General features: G+C 45.4%; 1 protein-coding gene across 1 annotated transcript in view; it reads right to left on the bottom strand.

Moving 5' to 3' along the window:
- lrp8 (low density lipoprotein receptor-related protein 8, apolipoprotein e receptor) overlaps positions 1-18,531 on the bottom strand; it is a 306,559-nt gene that overhangs the window by 33,718 nt on the left and 254,310 nt on the right. Inside the window, exons 10-13 of the mRNA XM_056275639.1 lie at positions 16,949-17,120; positions 10,830-11,057; positions 10,011-10,129; positions 7,155-7,294 (exon numbers count right to left, since the gene is read on the bottom strand). Coding sequence (XP_056131614.1) covers positions 7,155-7,294; positions 10,011-10,129; positions 10,830-11,057; positions 16,949-17,120 — 659 coding nt within the window. The remainder of the gene's footprint in view (positions 1-7,154; positions 7,295-10,010; positions 10,130-10,829; positions 11,058-16,948; positions 17,121-18,531) is intronic.

The following is an 18,531-nucleotide window of genomic DNA, read 5'->3' as shown; positions in this document are numbered from 1 at the left end:
GCCTTTCTGCTCCATCTGCACTTGGCTATCAACAGACTTAACCTTCATTTCATATTTTCAGTGGTCATATTTCCCCGAGTTCTGTATCTCTTGAGTCGCTGTTTCCCCATCCCTCGGGTTTAGATAACCTTCACTCATCTGATTGTGGCACTGAAATAACAAAAGACAAATCCCAGCATTGTCGAACGCTGCCCATATCCAAACATCCCCCCGTCCGTTCCTGTGTTCATCTCTCGCCATTCTCCATCGCTACTGCCACGCCGCCACCACAACCTTCTATATCTCGCTCCCTTTAAAAGCGCAGCTGTCTCGCTGTGTCAGGCAGGGTAAGGACTCTTCAGTTCAAGATAAAGGCGAGTCTTTCATGTGTCACGGCACACGTGCACCTCCACACACACGGCACTGAGCTGCATCACAGCTTCTGACGGGAGGTGCACACAGGCTGCTAAACTCACATATCTGCTGCTGTCAGTAGGATGAAAGTGACATCCTAATGACAGAAGAAGAAGAAAGTGAATTGCTCTCAGGTTCAAGGGCAGAGGAATGTCCCGCAATTTTGTCAAGACTAAGCCTAAATGATCCCTCTGACACCTTCCCCCTCAGTTGTGACGTTGATGTGATCAGCTCCTTATTGCCTGTTGCATGCAAGTGTCAACACCAGAACAAAATGACAGCAAAATTTAAACAAAACGCATGTGTATCGAATTCGGGGGGCAGCCCGGGAACCGCCAACGCCGGGACGTGAACCCAGATCTCCCGCACTGGGGGCGACAACGTTAACCAGTCGACTAAAGGGTCCGACCCGCTAGCCAAGGGCTAGCGAGTCTATTTATCCATGCACATTACACTACCCACCATCCCACTTCTGACACCAACGTAGCGAATTCGGGGGGCAGGCTGGTAAAACGCCGCAGCCGGGACGCAAACCCGGGTCTCCCACACCACGGGTGACTACGTTAGACCGTCGATTGCCCCTTGGTCGATGGTTTAACGTAGTCGCCCGTGGTGTGGGAGATCCAGGATTGCATCCCAGCTGCGTCAGTTCCCGGCCCCCCCCCCCAAATTCGCTACACATGCAAACACCACACCATATTTCTCTCATCGATTTGGGTGCAGCAGCCCATTTTAGAAAATCCAGGAGGTGTTTGAACTGACAAAGGACTCGAATGAGTTTTATGATCCCATATTGTTTACCTCCTGTAAAATGCTCAGAGAACAGAGTATGCTTAAAACTTTAGACCAGGGGCCAGCTACCTTAGGCACGCGTGCCATGGCAGTGTAATCATTGGCACACTGGCAATAAACCCTAGAGAGAGGATTTTTCATTTTTTATTTTTTTAAGAAATGTTCCAAGTGCCTTCTCAGTTGCATGCCAAATCACCTCTTCAACAGCCATTGGCTGTTGCACGGTGTGTCTTATTTAGTTTGACTGACAATACGACCTCCTGCTCACATTTCCCACAGGAAGTGCAGTGCAGCAGTTCAGGTTCGGTAAATGACGGCAACCCCACTAGCCAAGAAAGCTAGAGTAAAGGTGACTAAATGAAAGCCACTTTATTTGACATTTTATTCTTACAGCGAATTGCATTCTTACAATAAAATGTGTCTTCTGCATTTAACCCCTCCTATGGTAAAGCAGCAGTGGGCAGCTGCAGCACCCGGGAACCAACTCCAGCTCTTCTTTCCATTGCCTCGGTCAGGGGCACAGACAGGAGTATTAACCCCAACATGCATGTCTTCTTGATGGTGGGAGGAAACCGGAGGAGCCCCATGCAGACACGGGGAGAACATGCACACTCCACACAGAAAGGACCTGGGATGGCCCGGGGTTTGAACCCAGGACTTCTTGCTGTGAGGCAACAGTGCGAACCACCGGGCCAATGTGCTGCTGTGGTTCGGGGCATTCCAGCCCTAATGGACAGAAGAGTGCCGTGTGTACTTGAAAATGTTGTTTGCCGAACATTGAGTGTTAAATACCATTTTGAGACAAAGCACAAGACAACTTTCAAAGATGAGGTAGACAAGGCAGAACCCATCAAACGTGCCGTGTCCACTTATGAGAAGCAAGCAACACCCTCGGAGTCTTTGCGGCTGCTAAAACCCATGCGACTGACGCAAGCTATCGCATTGCTCATTGCATTGCGAAACGCAGAAGGCCTTTCACTGATAGTGACAATATTAAGGAAGGCTTTTCTCTGTAGCTCAGCGGTTCTGTTTGAAGGCTTACCAAACAAAGAGACATTCAAATCAAGGACAAAAGATATTCCCATGTCAGCTTGAGCGATACATCGAAGAAATGGAAGGAAATGCCAGCGTGCAGCAAAGAGCGGAGGCAAAAGATGCCGCGGGATTCACTCATAGCATTGCACTTGACGAAAGCGTGGGCGTGAGCGACACAGCACGTTCTGCAGCCACGGCAAGACGCTGCGATTCAACTGTGGGAGAGGAGCTCTGCTGCTTAAAGCCAATGTCTGACACAACAAAAGGTGAGGACGTAGCCAAGGATTTTATGGAACATTTTGAGGAGCGAGGGGATTGACATCAGGAATTTTTTGCAGTGACAACAGTTGGTGTCCCCGCCATGGGACACCAACTGCCTGCAACACAACACAACACAACACAACCTCACAAAGTGGTGAAAATTTTGCACTTTCAGCATGTTTTTTTTGTTCTCTCTCACACTTTCTTCTTTTCACTACTCATACTCTCCTTTTTTTCATGTCATTCATCTTTTTGCCCTCTGTCCCTCTCTCTGAGAAGTTCATCTGCTCTTCTGTGTTTATACCCCCCCGGTCAAACAGTGAGGAGAGAGAGAGGGGCAGTGCAGAGAGAAGGAGAAGACGTTGTTCTGTGTGTGCTTCTTGCATCCAAATCTCCCCAGGGCTTTGTGTCCAGGCAGGGGGGGGACAGTGTTCAGATGTGCGTGAGTGTGTGCGTGCACATGGGATGTAAGGTAGTGTAATGTTCAGACTCTGATGAATGAGTCCTCTATGTGTCATTCTGGGGTACTAAGAAGCAGAGGGTGTTTGCGTCGCTTTAAAACATGATTTGTTCATTTTGAATTGTCGCGACCAACTATTAATGGGTAAGAATTGACTGGCCAGGGGCTTCTGGGTAGTGTAGCGGTCTATTCTGTTGCCTACCAACATGGGGATTGCCGGTTCGAATCCCCGCGTTACTTCTGGGCTTGGTTTGGGCGTCCCTACAGACACAACTGGGCCGCGTCTGCAGGTCGGAAGCCGGAAGCTGGTATGTGTCCTGGTTGCTGCACTAGCGCCTCCTCTGGTCGGTTGGGGCACCTGTCTGGGGGGGGAACTGGGGGGAATAGCGTGATCCTTGCACGCTCTACGTCCCCCTGGCGAAACTCCTCACTGTCAGGTGAAACTCCTCACTGTCAGGTGAAAAGAAGCGGCTGGCAACTCCACATGTATGGGAGGAGGCGTGTGGTAGTCTGCAGCCCTCCCTGAATCGGCAGAGGGGGTGCAGCAGCGACCGGGATGGCTCGGAAGAGTGGGGCAATTGGCCAGACACAACTGAGGAGAAAAAGGGGGAAAAATCCAGCAAAAAAAAAAGAAAAGAAAAAAGAATTGACTGGCCTTTCTCAGAAAACTTTTCTTTTTTTGTGTGGTTGTATACAACTGCTCATATTGCCCTACCCTCACACTCGGTGTCATTCGCGGGTAAATGGAAAAAGCAGCGACATGGCAATAACACTAAATCACGAAACATCAACATCCGTAGTCAGGTATCTTACATTACAACTGGATGGATGTTTTAATATGATTATTTTCTCATATTGAACACTGTTTTACAAACTGGTTATTTACCAGTGGAACAGCACTCAAACCAATAGTATCACTCTTTAAAAAAGCCATAAAAATGCTCGACAGAAAGCCTTCTTCTTTTCACCGTTGCAATATTCTAGAACAACACAATCTTCTAAATTTTGAGAATTATAAAACATTCAAATACGCCTGCTCTGTATTCAAGTCACTACATGGTCTTGCCCCACCTCCATTAAATGCAAACATTAAAATAAGAACCAACAGTACAAGGGCCTCCACTAGAGGGGGTTGTGAGGTACCCTTCAGACGCACCACTTTCAGTCAAACAGTGTTATCCATTAAGGGCACTAAGATCTGGAATAACACACCTTCCGCAATAAGGGAATGGCCCACATTTCCCACTTTTAAAGCCCATCTTAAAAAAATGGCTCAAATGACACCAAGTTTTGTGGGGTGTATAATGTTGTATTGAATGTTTTGTTGTGTATTTTAGAATTATTGTATTGTGTTGAGGTGTACCGAGTCTGTTTTCATTTCTTGCCTTGACCTGCCTAGGGACAACGGATGTAAATTAGCAGTATTGCCACAATCCGACATGTTTACATGTGCATCTGCGACACCAATGTTCATTAATATGCACTGATCTCTATTCAAATAAACAAATAAATAAATAAACGAGATAATCTACATTCAAGGGGGAGGGAAATTATCTCTTTTGGAGAAAAACAAGATTTTAAAATTCATCGCAAAACCAAATGGCATGTTTTGATGCGGTGCAGCAGAACGTATGAGCTTACTGACAGAAGTTAGTCCAAAACTCTTTTAACAAAATAAATAAAAAGTTTAAGGAGGGGGGGAAAACCGCTTATGGGTTTTTTGATGTGCAAATTCAAAAGAAAAGATTCTTCAGGAGTAAACTCTTCATCACCTGCGTGTTGGGGCCGGCTGTACTGCAAGAAAAGCTTTTTAATCTGGTCTTTGTCCCGGCAAGAACAGAACACAGACCGGAGGGACTGAGGGCTATTCATCTACAAAGGGTAACTTTTTGCTGCTTCACAGGGCATCCAGCTGGGAGAACACACACACACACACACACACACACACACACACACACACACACACACACACACAAACACACACACACACACACACACACACACACGCACACACACACACACACACGTACTCACACAGAAGAGATTGCTACCCTTCAGTCACATATTATATCATCCACCTCTTTCTCCCCAACTTTCTTGCTCTTCTCATCTTGCAGTACGCCTTCTCATATTCCATACTGCCTGCGCGTCATAGTTTCTCACACAGTCTCACTCTTGCTACCACAATAAAAGTCTCACTCCTGCTACCACAATAAAAGATTCAAATCACAGCTATCCATACTACAAGTTACCCTGCCTCTACACTCTGGCACTCCCGAAAAAGATAATTCCACCTCCGTCTTACTTCTGCTTTTCTCTACCATTTACAACTGCCCAAGAATGTCTTCAACTTCTCATCAGAGGTTTCACTAAACCACCGCCCTCCCCGCCTCTGAGTTTATTCTACAAAAAACCTACTACAGCCGTATCTTCAACACATCCACTCCGCTCTCCCCTGGCTGAATTTGGATCACTTCGTTCTCACACATGCTCACTCTTCCTCTCAACAAGCACCTCCTTCCGTCATACCTCGAAGATGGCGTGCACTGAGGGGTGTAGATGCGCGCTAGCAGTGACGCATGACTCTGTACACCGGATCGCATTTATCAATCGCTTTTTTTCCCCTTCAGTCTCCTGACAACCAAGACAGTCAAATATGATGAGGTCATCAAGTAACATCAAGACAGGTTAACAAAAATGTCGTTTATGATGTTTAGATTTGGTTTCAGCCAAAATCTTATCATAAATGATGTGGGTGCGTCCGGGTAGCACAGTGGTCTATTCCGTTGCCTACCAACATGGGGATTGCCGGTTCGAATCCCCATGTTACCTCCGGCTTGATCGGGAGTCCCTACAGACACAATTGGCCGTGTCTGCGGGTGGGAAGCCGGATGTGGGTGTGTCCTGGTCACTGCACTAGCGCCTCCCCTCGTCGGTCAGGGCGCCTGTTTGGGGGGGGGGGATAACGTGATCCTCCCACGCGCTACATCCCCCTGGTGAAACTCCTCACTGTCAGGTGAAAAGAAGCAGCTGGTGACTCCGCATGTATCGGAGGAGGCATGTGGTAGTCTGCAGCCCTTCCCAGATCAGCAGAGGGGGCGGAGCAGCGACCGGGATGGCTTGGAAGAGTGGGGTAATTGGGCAGATACAATTGGGGAGAAAAAGTGGGGGGGGGGGATACATGATGTGAATGGCCAACTGCAAATGATGTATGAGTGTGTTGCCCGAGACTGGTCTTACTAGGAAAAAAAACACAGTCTGTGTCTATCATTCCCCCAGGTGGGCTGGACGATATATATAATCACTTCTCGTCTTTCAGTATAGACCCTTTTAGAGCCTACGTAATGATTACATTTTGCCTCCAGCTAAGCTCCACCCACAAAAAACGTCCCTATGTTTGGTTTCTCTATCAGGTCGGTGTAAATGTCTGGCCACTCTGCAGTAGATAATCCTGTCAAATCGTCCATCCATCGAGTGACCGTGTATAGGTCGGTCAATCTGGTCCCATTGGTTAATGTTAACTTTTTCAAGTAACACTCGCGGTCCCGGGGAGAAAGCAACTGTACATATTCAGAAATACGTGTTTCTTCGTCCATCGTAAATATACAAGCTGATAAAACTTGCTAGCTGGCAGCTAGCTAGCTAACGGCTTCCCTTAAATGTCTCTGAGGGGAATGTTTTGCCTCCAGCTAAGCTCCACCCACAAAAAAGTCACTATGTTTACTAACAGAAAAGGGGTCAATTATATTGTTATGACGTTTGGATGTTTTCATATCATGACACACAATTTTCTTGTCTAAATGAATGATAGCGAGAATCCAGTTCCCAAAATTCTTCACAAAACGAGATCTAACATATTTGAGAGAGTATCATGTGAAAAGTGCTTTTGCACGGACATTATACTTCACAGTGCCAAACAATTCAATGTGATGAACCTCAGTTGGATTCTTATGAACATTGAATTTTTGCCGATGTGAGCAGATATCGTGATATAACAGTGTATAAAACTCCCCATGATTATTACTATGATAATATTTCCCATATTGCCTAGCACTACTCCCCAGTGGTCAAAGGGAGGACAGCGGCGTTCCCATTTTCTGATATTGTATTGTGAAAACACCTTCCCTCTCTCTCGCTCTCACTCGCATTCTCTCTCTCTCTCTCTACCTTCTTTGCACTCTATTACATCCCCAACCAGCCTCTCCCTCCCTACCTCGAAGACGGTAAGAGCGAAGGGGTGTCCCAGGTGGTCATGGGAAGACAACAGCACTCTGCGGTTGTCCCCATTCAGGTCCACACAGGACAGCAGGTGCAGCTTGGAGTCCACCCAGTATAGCAGCCTGTTGGGTAGGTCTGAAAAAGAAGAAGGAATGGGCGAGAGAGGGAAATGTGAAAAGGTGGAGAATGGGTAAAGAGAGAGAGTGGGGGTTAGAGGAGAAGGAGGAGAGAAAGAGAGTGATGCAGAGGAAGAGAGGGGAAAGGGAGAAAGAAAAAGATATGAAGATGGATGGAGAGAAAGGGAGAAGTCATTCTGAGAGAAAGGGGCTTGGGTGAGTGGTATATATGAACGTCATGGGCCAGCAGATACGACATCAATCTTCTTTGACATGACAGCTGAGGTCCTTGCAGCAAGAAAACATATGTGACTGTAACTTTGTCGGTTGACTTCTCTGCTGCCGGGGATTAAAAAACAAAACAAAAAAACAAACCTTTCTATGTGCCCGTGGGCAAATCCACCAATCTGGTAGAGGTCATTTACATATCATGGCATGTGACTAGAAAAATGGCGTAAAAATGTTCCTTTGAAAGATAAGAGTTTGACCACATCCCAAAGAAGGCGACAGGCAGGTCGGGAAAGTAACACAGTGATTTAACACCGAAATAACACGCCATGGGTTTGTAGAAGAAACTGCAGACTAATAGTCATCCACAGCTGCGTCTCCCCCAGTTCAGACAGTCAGCCACGCCACTCAGTGCTCTGTGTGAGACCAATGACCCGGGAGAAAATAATACTCCATTTCTGAGCGAATCTCACCCCCTCTCGCTCTCTCTTGCTCACCTAAAACCCCAGACCCCTCAAAAAATGTGTTGTTATACACATGCAGCAATGCCTCAATTCGATGCAGGGCGTGCAACGTGTGCACCTCCTCCTCCCTCCCTAGGCGAGAGGCCGCTGAGAGAAATTGTGCAGTTCTGCAGGAGGACTTGGGAAGCATGATGGGAGGCAGAGCTGTCCGCTTATTAATTCAGAGGCCTGTAGTCACCAGTTTGATTGATGAGCAGCAGGCCCAAACTAATCTGTAACAATAATCCCTATTCGGGGGCAACATCACCTCCGGCCACTTTTCCTTCTTTCACCTTTCTTTTTCATCTCTATCTCTTTTGCTTTCTCTGCGTTCAATTCCCTTGACATTTTTTTTTCTTCTGTTGCACCAAATCGGTATTATATCGCTGGCATTAAACTTCACTTTCATCTGCTTTCATTTCCAATTGTTATGTGCTGACTTTCATTACCTTGCAGTTTTCTTCTCTCTTCATTGACAGCCTTACAGGTGCAGGACTCACACCTAAGTGAATTTGATAAACAAAGCCGGCAGGGGAATAAGCACTAGAAATTTGACCTCTTGCTGCAACGGTTTCCAGCACTGTGGTGCATAGTAATTCAACGCCCTCTTTCAGAATTCAGAGGCAGCACAAGGGCCACAAAGTAAACAAGTTAAATGAAAAGAAGCCTACAGCGACTTGGCCTCCAATTAAGAAGACTAGACAAATGAATATAACTTGGTATTTGAATAAACTGTTCTGTTTTAAAGTCCACTTCCTTCCTCCCTTTGGCTTTTATTTTTTACTTTTGCCCTTCTCTCTTGCCTCACTTTCATTCTGCCATTCCTGCCTCCCCTACGGGAACTCTATGGGGAGATCAGCTTCTCATGGAAAGCAAGGAGCTCCACTGAAAATGGGATAAAAAAAAAATTAATGGAAATTTGGGGATGGGGGTCTCTAAATCATAAATAACCAAGAGGTTTTTGTCACAATTTTGCCATGTGCATTTCTATATTGTTTTTTACAGCGATAAATTATGTTGTACTTATATTGTTAAAACAAAAACAAAACTTGTGAGTTTAATGGGGTGATTCATCATTCACTCACTATGAAGACCGAGCTGTGCTATTCCTACGATCGCCATCCAAACATAGTGGCACAATGGAAAACTGACAATAAGAAAAGTATTTCCTTTCCGCTGCATGGCCTTTGCATTTCGACCTATCCATTTCTTATTTGCAAGGAGATTATCATCGCTATTCTGCTTGGCCATGTTGTATCCTAGGTGATATTTGTCTCCGAGGCACAGATCTGAAGATATGGAGAATGTATATATCGTATATATAGCATCCCCCCCCCCCCCGGAAACCATCAACGGTGTTGATGAAAGTGCTCAACAAATGAGGAGTGGAATATTAAGATTATATACACACTAGCAGAGGTACCCGGCGTTGCCCGGGGAAAATGTTCTCACCAAAACAACAAACACGATCTGATCTTTACGATATAATCGATGATGAAATATCAGATAATTTATGATATGATAAATGTAATAAATGACTGTCGAATAAACAAATCGTATAAACGAAAATGATCAAATGTCATAACTTTCAATCCATTCATCAAGCTTCTCTGCCAACGTGTGTATTAATCGCTCAGTGCTCAAGCGCCTCAGGGTAAACCACGCTGCGTGCCTTCAGGCTAGCATTGACAATGTTAGGTGTAGTGCCTCCCTTGACCACTGGAAGGATTTGCCAGAAGTCTCCACAAAGCATCGCTGGAATGCGTCTTTCGCAAATAAATCAATTTTATTACTTGATTTTTGAAATATTTTTCGAACTGTGCAATCCTTGGAAAGTGCTGATTCTAAAGATACCTTTGTTTTTGTTCTACAATGAGTATTTCTGGAGTTTTAAGCGAACATGCAAACACACATTCTTGCTTTATATATGATCATCATCATCAGCAAAAAATGATCTCCCTTGAAAGCTGTGGTATAGCTCACAGCCTCTGCTAAGAGTCTTACCCAGGGTGATCCCGTTGGGCCACTCGATGCGTTGTGACACCAGAACCTGTCGGTCCACTCCATTCATCCCAGCCTTCTCTATTTTGGCCTGACCTCCCCAGTCTGACCAGTATATGAACCTAAGAAGACACACCAACTAGTTAAACAATGGCAAGAGCATTTCATTTAACAATTTAGAAGCAACCCCCGGCCTAGGACTAGACATTAGAAAAAAGCCAATTTTTGCTGCAAGATGTGATTCAATGTGAATTAACAAGGCCACTCTTGTGGAGAAAATCTTTCTTTCCGTCTCATTTTCACAGTATTCTATCTCTCCATAATCCCTCCAAATATATTTACCGACACACTTCTTGCAGACTTAGGTCCCGGAGAAAAAAAACACATCAGTGAGTTTGTGAGTTTCAGTGTGTGTTTGTTTGTTGGAGAGTGGGCTTTGTGGGGTTAATTTGCATTTATTTCATGTTAGTTCAGCTTTGTGTGGTGTGAAGCATCCTAAGGGAAACACTGACATCAGAGCTAGAGGTCAAATCAAACCTGCAAATAATGGATAATCTTCTCAGCTGCATGGAGCACTAAGAGGGAGGGGTTGCTATAAACAATAATAATAATAATGATAATGAATTACGCTTATACGCTATTATGATTGCAGTTTACACTAATGTTTCCACAACTTGTTCAAGTATAATATGCTGTCCTTTTACCCTTTTATACAGGGAGGGCCAAAGTGAAGGCCAGTTGGGTTTTGCCTATAGGGTGGAGCAATAATTCAAAATTCAAAACTAATAGTTCAAAACTCTCCGTCTCTCCCTCCTCCCTCACCCTTGCTGTGGATCCACTGCGATGGCTCGTGGCTCGCTCAGCTCGGTGGAAATCAGAACCTTTCTCTTTGTGCCATCGCCTGTGGCGACGGAGATGCTCTTGTCGCCCGAGTCAGTCCAGTAGATGTTCTTGTGGACCCAGTCGACCGCCAGTCCCTCGGGGGAGTGGAGCGCTGAGTCGATCAGCGTCACCTGCTGGGACGAGTCACTCGCCTTGTTGATGTACGCACTGGGGGTTGGGGTTTGGGGTTTGGAGTTTGGGTAAGAGAGAAAGAGGGGAGGAAAAAAAAAGAGGTTTGTGTCAGCCTTCGTCAAGGTACTGTACAACTGAATTCTAGTTAGAAAACACACTGTAATCTTGAAGCCCAAAAGAAAATGGGAGCACAGAGGACGTAGCTGAAAACATACGACAACGAAAAATAGGCAGCAGGCAACCGACAAAAAGCACATTTACTGGCTTTGTTGCTGCTTCCTTGTTTGTCTTCCTTTCAGCATAGCTGCCTGTGATAGCTAGTTACAGGAGATGAGGAAAAGGGAATTATTCGGGACTGTTAAGGGCCTGTCAGGGGCATGCTAACCTGACACCTCGGTGACCATCTCAGCTCTCAATCCAGGCAATGCTGCCCCCGGAGAATGAGTCTGTCTCCTTTCATCAATAGCCTACAAAGCCACTTGCCCCTCTTTCTCTGCTTTGACAACCTTTCACTACATCTCTCCCACCATCCTCTTCCGCTTCCGGCCCAAATTCACAAATTCACCACCGTTTTCTCTCTGTCTCTCCATCTATCCTTCTCTTCTCATTTTGCCCCTTCTCTCTCTCTCTCTCTCTCTCTCTCTCTCTCTCTCTCTCTCTCTCTCTCTCTCTCTCTGTCTCTCTCTCTCTCTCGCCTCCTAAAACAATCCCAGCGCTGACACTTGCTCTGACATAGCACATTGCTCTACCTGCTACCAAGAAGATATAAAACAAGACAAAATGAGACATCCCTGTTAAAAAGTTGGGGAACAAAACGTCCCAATTTACACCAGTCATGTCACACTTTAGCAAGGTGTAAAAGGATGAAAGAAGGAGGCGGAGGAGGCTGGAGGAGCAACTTGATTAAAGGAGGTGGGTGGTGAGGGGTCTGGAGGGAGGAATGAACGAAGAAGGATGGAAGGGGTTTGAATCCTATTTTTAGTAAAACAAGTAAAAAAAAGTATGACATTTAATTATCCCACAAGGTGCAGACGAATGGGCCACCAAATATCAGCAAAGCAATGCCTAGTCACATGCACAGTCACATTTCACAATTAATTACGACTTCTTTTCACCATACTTTCTCAAATATAGGTATCGCTGGTCACTTCTTATCATCAGTTTTCGGTATGCCATTGTTCATAGTTAAAATTCATTGAAAGATAGATGGTGCTACATAGGTTTGCTGGAGGGACGACAAGAAGGAGGGGATGAAGCAGGGAATAAGACACAGATAAATGGGGAAACAGACTGCATCGTTAATTGGCTGTTATTCTTTGCTGCACACATCTTCATCATGAGGGGATGTTAGCATGTCATTGACCCATACCATGCTAATCGCTATTAATTAGCCTTGAAAACAATGACTCAGAAATAACGCGAGGGAGAGGGAGAGAGAGAAAAGTATTTCTGATTTCTTTCTCAACTCATTAAACATGGAAATTAATTTGCCTAGGTAGTCGGTGTGAAATCAAATTTCAAGAACATCTAAATCAATTCTTTCATCCATTATCCATACCCACTTAATCCAGTTCGGGTAGCAAGGGGCTGCAGCCTGTCCCAGCAGGCAGTGGGAAGAAGGCGGGGGGGGCACCCTAGATTGGTCACCAGTCCATCACAAGGCCCACACATACACAGTCAACCATGGCATAATAGTCACACCTATGAGACTCCAATCCACCTAAAAACCACCTCATTGGAATGTGAGAGAGGAGACCCATGCAAATTCCACACAACTGAGCTGGAATTAAACCCAGGACCCGTGCTACAGGACAGTGCTAGCCACCAAGACACTGTGAATCAACAGCCTCTTTTCTATTCTTATTTCACTTTTAATTTAATTCTTCTTTTTCACAAGTCAATGTCTTGGTCCTCTGTTTTAAATTGTATATGTGTGTTGCAGTTAAGGAGATGTATCCTGAACAGATGGGAATGACCCTTTACAGTGAATGTGAATTGGCCGGCATGTGGAACTCTGTGTTCCGTGAGTCACATGTTGTCACAAGGGACTGTCAGAGGAGTTCAGAATCAGTTTTATGTGGCCAAATAGTATGTGGCCTACACATCTTCTGGATCACCACCTTGTTGTTGTGGTGGAGAAGCTTGTGTGTACCAATGATCCCAAGAGCTATGCTGTCTGGAGCTTGGCTCCTGGTAGGGTAACCCAGGGTGGACAGGTCAAGGGGGAGGTGCCAGAAGAAGCGCGATCCAACAAAGACCTCAACGGCGGAACTGGCAGAAAATGTCACCAGGTTACAATGGCAGTGAAGGTGGATGAAGGCTGCAACAGAGGGTGGTCCCCAGTCGTCTTGGTTCTCCATGCCATTGGACTCTGGCCACCCCCTGCCAAAGACTGTGTGGTGGCTGCAGGCGCATCAGCCACTCCACATAAAAAGCTGTCAAGCACAGGTCTCCTACCATTATGCAGCTCCAGGATCGGCCTCTACACGCACCTGAAGACCCAGAGGGACCTAGAGGCTAGGATGGTCATACTCAACCCCGAGTGACCGCCAGTGATGAGGCCTACACATACAAGGAATCTGACTCCGGTTCCTCCATTGTTCTCCATATACTTACATGGACTAGACATACAGCTAAACCAAAGGCAACAAGGTAAACATAAACATGTAACTCATCATCAGTGGTCACTCAGGCTCGAGTATGACTGTCCTCCGTCTAAGTTCTTGTGGGTATCCTTGCAGGAGGACACCTTTGTGTGACAGCTTTTTACATGGAGAGGCTGATGCGCCTGCAGCCACCACACGGTCCTTGGCAGGGGGTGGCCAGAGTCCAATGGCATGGAGAACCAAGACGTTTGGTTCTTTGTTGCAGCCTTCATCGGCCTTCACTGGCATTGTCCTCCGCCAGTTCTGCCATTGAGGTCTTCGTTGGATCACGCTTCATCTGGAACCTCCCCCTTGACCTGTCCGCCTTGGGTGACCCTACCAGGAGCCAAGCTCTGGATGGCATAGCTCTTGGGATCACGCAAGCATCTCCACCACAACAAGGTGGCGATCCAGGAGAAGAAATATTTAACTACAATGTACAGATATAGATGTATATAAAAAGTATATTATAAAAAAGGAAAAAAAGTATATTATAAAAAAGAAAAAAAATGATGTAACAGGTAGACAATAGTGCAAAGGTACAGAGTGCAAAGATGCTGGAATAAATAAGTTACTTTATCTATATATATATATATATACACACACACACACACACACACACATATATATATATATATATATACATGAAGTAGTTGTACATGACAATATGCATGTATGTAATATACAGTATATACAACACACTTTGATTTATTTTTGACAATGACGATATGTTGAAACTGTGTTTAAACTACAGGATATATAAGTTAGTATTAGTAGGTACAGCGGATGCTCAGTTTTACAGGCGTATTGCACAGGGATGGTTTCTGACACTTTATGGCTGTTTCAAGTGTTGATCAGCATGACGGCCTGTGGAAGGAAACGGTTCTTGTGCCTGGTTGTTTTGGCGTACAGTGCTCTCTGAAAACAATGTTCGACCCGGGTAGACAAAGCGTGATATTACAAGCATGAGTGTAACACAAGCTATTTGTGTTTACCTAACTGTAACCCTCTAACCCACTACCCTGAGCATCACTGCATGCTGTTCAACACAGTGTTGTAGTACTCGAGTCCAGGACTCGGACTCGAGTCCGACTCGAGTCCTGATTTTCAGGACTCGTGACTCAACTTGGACTTGAGCACTGATGACTCGGACTTGGACTCAAGCATTGACTGCATTCGGATTCGGAAATTGGAGATGAGGACTCGGACTTGTTAATTGATAAAGACTTGCTTTTTTTGTTTTTGTTAGTTTTTTGTAATAGGCCCTAATAATTTGGCATAAGGTATTGACAGCTATATTAACACCGTAACATTATTCAGTTTCGTGCAAGGGCGGGCATGTGTGTTCCACCTACATGCTGATTCACGTGCATACCCTCGTACAAATCCTGTTGGAACTCGACTCAGACTCAACCTTGATGACTCGGACTCGACTCGCACTCTTCTTTGGGGACTCGGACTTGACCACTGGGGACTCGAGACTCAACTCGGACTACAGCACTGGTTCAACAACATGTTAGAGAACGCCACTTTAAGTAAATGACACTACTGCTGGTATCATGAGTTTAAGATTATTATATAGAAATTTCACAAATTCAACAGAAAAACGAAATACTTTGCTAACTGACTGGTCCGGATTACAGTATGGCTATTTGAGAATTTGAGGACATGTTCAAATGGCCCTCAGTGTCAGTGTTGACTATGTCCACGGAAGAATTGGTCGTGGAGAACGAGTTTACTTGTCCTCTCCCTGTCACAACCCCTGGGTTTGCATGTACATGTGTCCATGAGAGAGAGAGAGAGCGAGAGAGCAATAGAGCAAGGAGAGAAAGAGAGAGAGAGAGAGGGTGTGTGTGTGAAGATGAGTAATGGTGGTGATTATCAGGGCAGTGAAATTAGAGTGAGCATATGGCTCAACTGCGATGACAGAGAGCCCCTCCCACTGCGCACCAGCCATCAACAACGTGCACACGTATACATGCACCTGCACACGCATGGTCATACATACATGCATTTGCATGTGCACGGACTGTGTGTGTGTGTGTGTATGTGTGTGTGTGTGTGTTGTTTTTTTGTGGGATTAAGTGTGTGTGTGAAGGACAAACAGCTCTACCTTCCACTGTCAGACAGATGACACAACCTCTCCAGGTGTGACTGAAACACACACACACACACACACACACACACACACACACACACACACACACACACACACACACACACACACACACACACACAGGAACAGCCTCTCAGGTGTGTTTAAGTACCAGAAGGTGTGACAGGTTGAAGCACACAGAATAAATAACGCGTAACGACTATATAAAACGTGTGTATATGTGTGTGAGTGTGTGTGACTAGCATCCCGGTACTTGCACAGCACGGCCATCTTGCTAGCAATAATGCTGGCATCTCTACTGTCCATGACACATCATTTTTATCATGTTGCTGTTCCTCCTGTTTTACAGTACACTGACGGATGAGCCAGTCAACTTTGAAAAGATTTTGATAATATTTTCAAAATTAACTGGTTAATTAAATCTGGCTAACTTAATGCCAGCATAAAAAAAAGTAAAAGTAGATATTTTGATTTGGTTTTGAGACAATCCAAAAATACAAACAAGGCATGAGTGTGTTACCTCTTGTTGTTTTTTTTTTTTATAATTTCCCCCCTTTTTCCCCCCAGTTGTATCCGGCCAATCACCCCACTCTTCCGAGCCATCCCCGGTCTCTGCTCCACTCCCTCTGCCGATCCGGGGAGGGCTGCAGACTACCACATGCCTCCTCCCATACATGTGGCGTCGCCAGCCGCTTCTTTTCACCTGACAGTGAGGAGTTTCACCAGGGGGACGTAGAGCGTGGGAGGATCGTGCTGTTCCCCCCAGTTCCCCCTCCCCCCTGAACAGGTGCCCCGGCCGACCAGAGGAGGTGCTAGTGCAGCGACCAGGACACATACCCACATCTGGCTTCCCACCCGCAGACACGGCCAATTGTGTCTGTAGGGACGCCTGACCAAGCCAGAGGTAACACAGGGATTCGAACTGGTGATCCCTATGTTAGTAGGCAACAGAATAGACCGCTATGACACCCAGACGGCCCTGAGGTTGGTCTTTACAGGTAAAACACGTGCTGTTTGTACCTGGTTCAAATGGTCAGGATAGGATAGCGGCACTCCCCTCTCAGGTAACTCAGAGACACCTGCACAAAGTGCTACAACAAATCCTATACACATAGTGTATTTGTTCGTACTTGAGAGTGGGTGTGTGCACATGTGCACATGCATACCTGTAGATTTTGTGATGGTATAAATCACACCAGAACATTTTATTTGTGGAGACATCTACATCCAGGGCCACGGCATTCTTCAGCGTGGGGACGACCTGCGTGTATTCACTCTTCAGCAGGTCAATACGACGGATCTCATGGCGGTTGGTGAACATCAGGTACGGACTCTTCCCTGAAAGAGAACAGCAGGAAATCTGTGTCAGGCTCACATCAAGTGGAATATAATTATCATAACTGCACTTGTGTAATCCACTATTGTGCCCGTATCCAAGCAGAACAAGGTCATATTAACTTCAGGCCAATGACACTGAATAGCGGCAATGTTGTACCTAATTGTCAACATAGGTTACCTATTATTATGCTCATCTATTCTTTGTAACTGATCAAAACAGAAAAAAGAGAAATCTGTTTTCAATCACCAAGTCTTGCCTCTTCACTTCATTTTGTAAATAGTAGTGTGCATGGTAGTGCAGATGCACCTAACATGTAAGAACCAATAATTTGTCTATGAGAGATTATTTTGCTGTTCTGAACTAGACTCACACCTGTAGGCAGCATGATGCACACGATACTATTTGAAGAAACTGTTTTTTGTTTTTCACTAAGCTTACTATATACGAAGGTGAATGTTCCTGGAAGAAAATATGCCATCTTTTTGTTTGACCAGCTATTCAACTTCTGACACTTGTAGACACTGATTCGAGCTGTTGTCGTTGCATTCACACATAAAGGAACAAAATATTACTCGGTAATGCACAATGCATAACTGTGACGTTTCAAATCATATATTAAAACACACACCATCATTGGTACATTATATAGTATGCTGTTCCTAACATCTGCATAGTTGAAAAGTGACCTCAACTGTCCAAATGACACATCTGGGCAAGTCAAATAGTAGGACAGGACATAGCCATTCAAATAGTATGGTGTTGGTGATGTCTGCTTTTGACACAGATATTAAAAGTCACAACACATCTGAGTGTGTGTGTGTGTGTATATATACACGTGGTGTACGTGTGTGTGAGAGAGCGAGAGAGAGCGAAAGGTGTTGCTGTCTAGAATAATGAAGTACAATACACGCTAGATAAAGTAGCTGCAAGACTAAATATGGCATACTGTTCTATTTTTAGGGTAACCCAGCCACTGAGGTTGCACAAGCCAGTGCATTCTTAGTGCCGGTCCCAATTCCAGATAGATGGGAAGGGTTACGTCAAGAAGCCCATCCAACATAAAACCTTTGCCAAATCAAATATGCGGCTCATAAATCAGATTTCCATACCGGATTGGTCGAGGCCCAGGTTACCAATGACCTCCAACGGTACTGTTGGCCAGCAGGGGGCCGGTGGAAACTATGCTACTGTTGGGTGAAGGAGAAGGAGAGGGGGGAGGCATGTCCATAGGCAGCAGGAGAGGAGGAAGGGTAGGAGTGAGGCGGTGAGTGAGAACTTTGAATGTTGGCACTATGACTGGTAAAGGGAGAGAGCTAGCTGATATGATGGAGAGAAGGAAGGTAGATCTACTGTGTGTGCAAGAGACCAGATGGAAGGGGGGTAAGGCGAGGAGCATCGGAGGTGTGTTCA

Source organism: Lampris incognitus, chromosome 3 (genome assembly GCF_029633865.1).
Source record: "Lampris incognitus isolate fLamInc1 chromosome 3, fLamInc1.hap2, whole genome shotgun sequence".
Lineage (NCBI taxonomy): Eukaryota > Metazoa > Chordata > Actinopteri > Lampriformes > Lampridae > Lampris > Lampris incognitus.
This window is presented reverse-complemented; position numbering and strand designations above follow the sequence as displayed.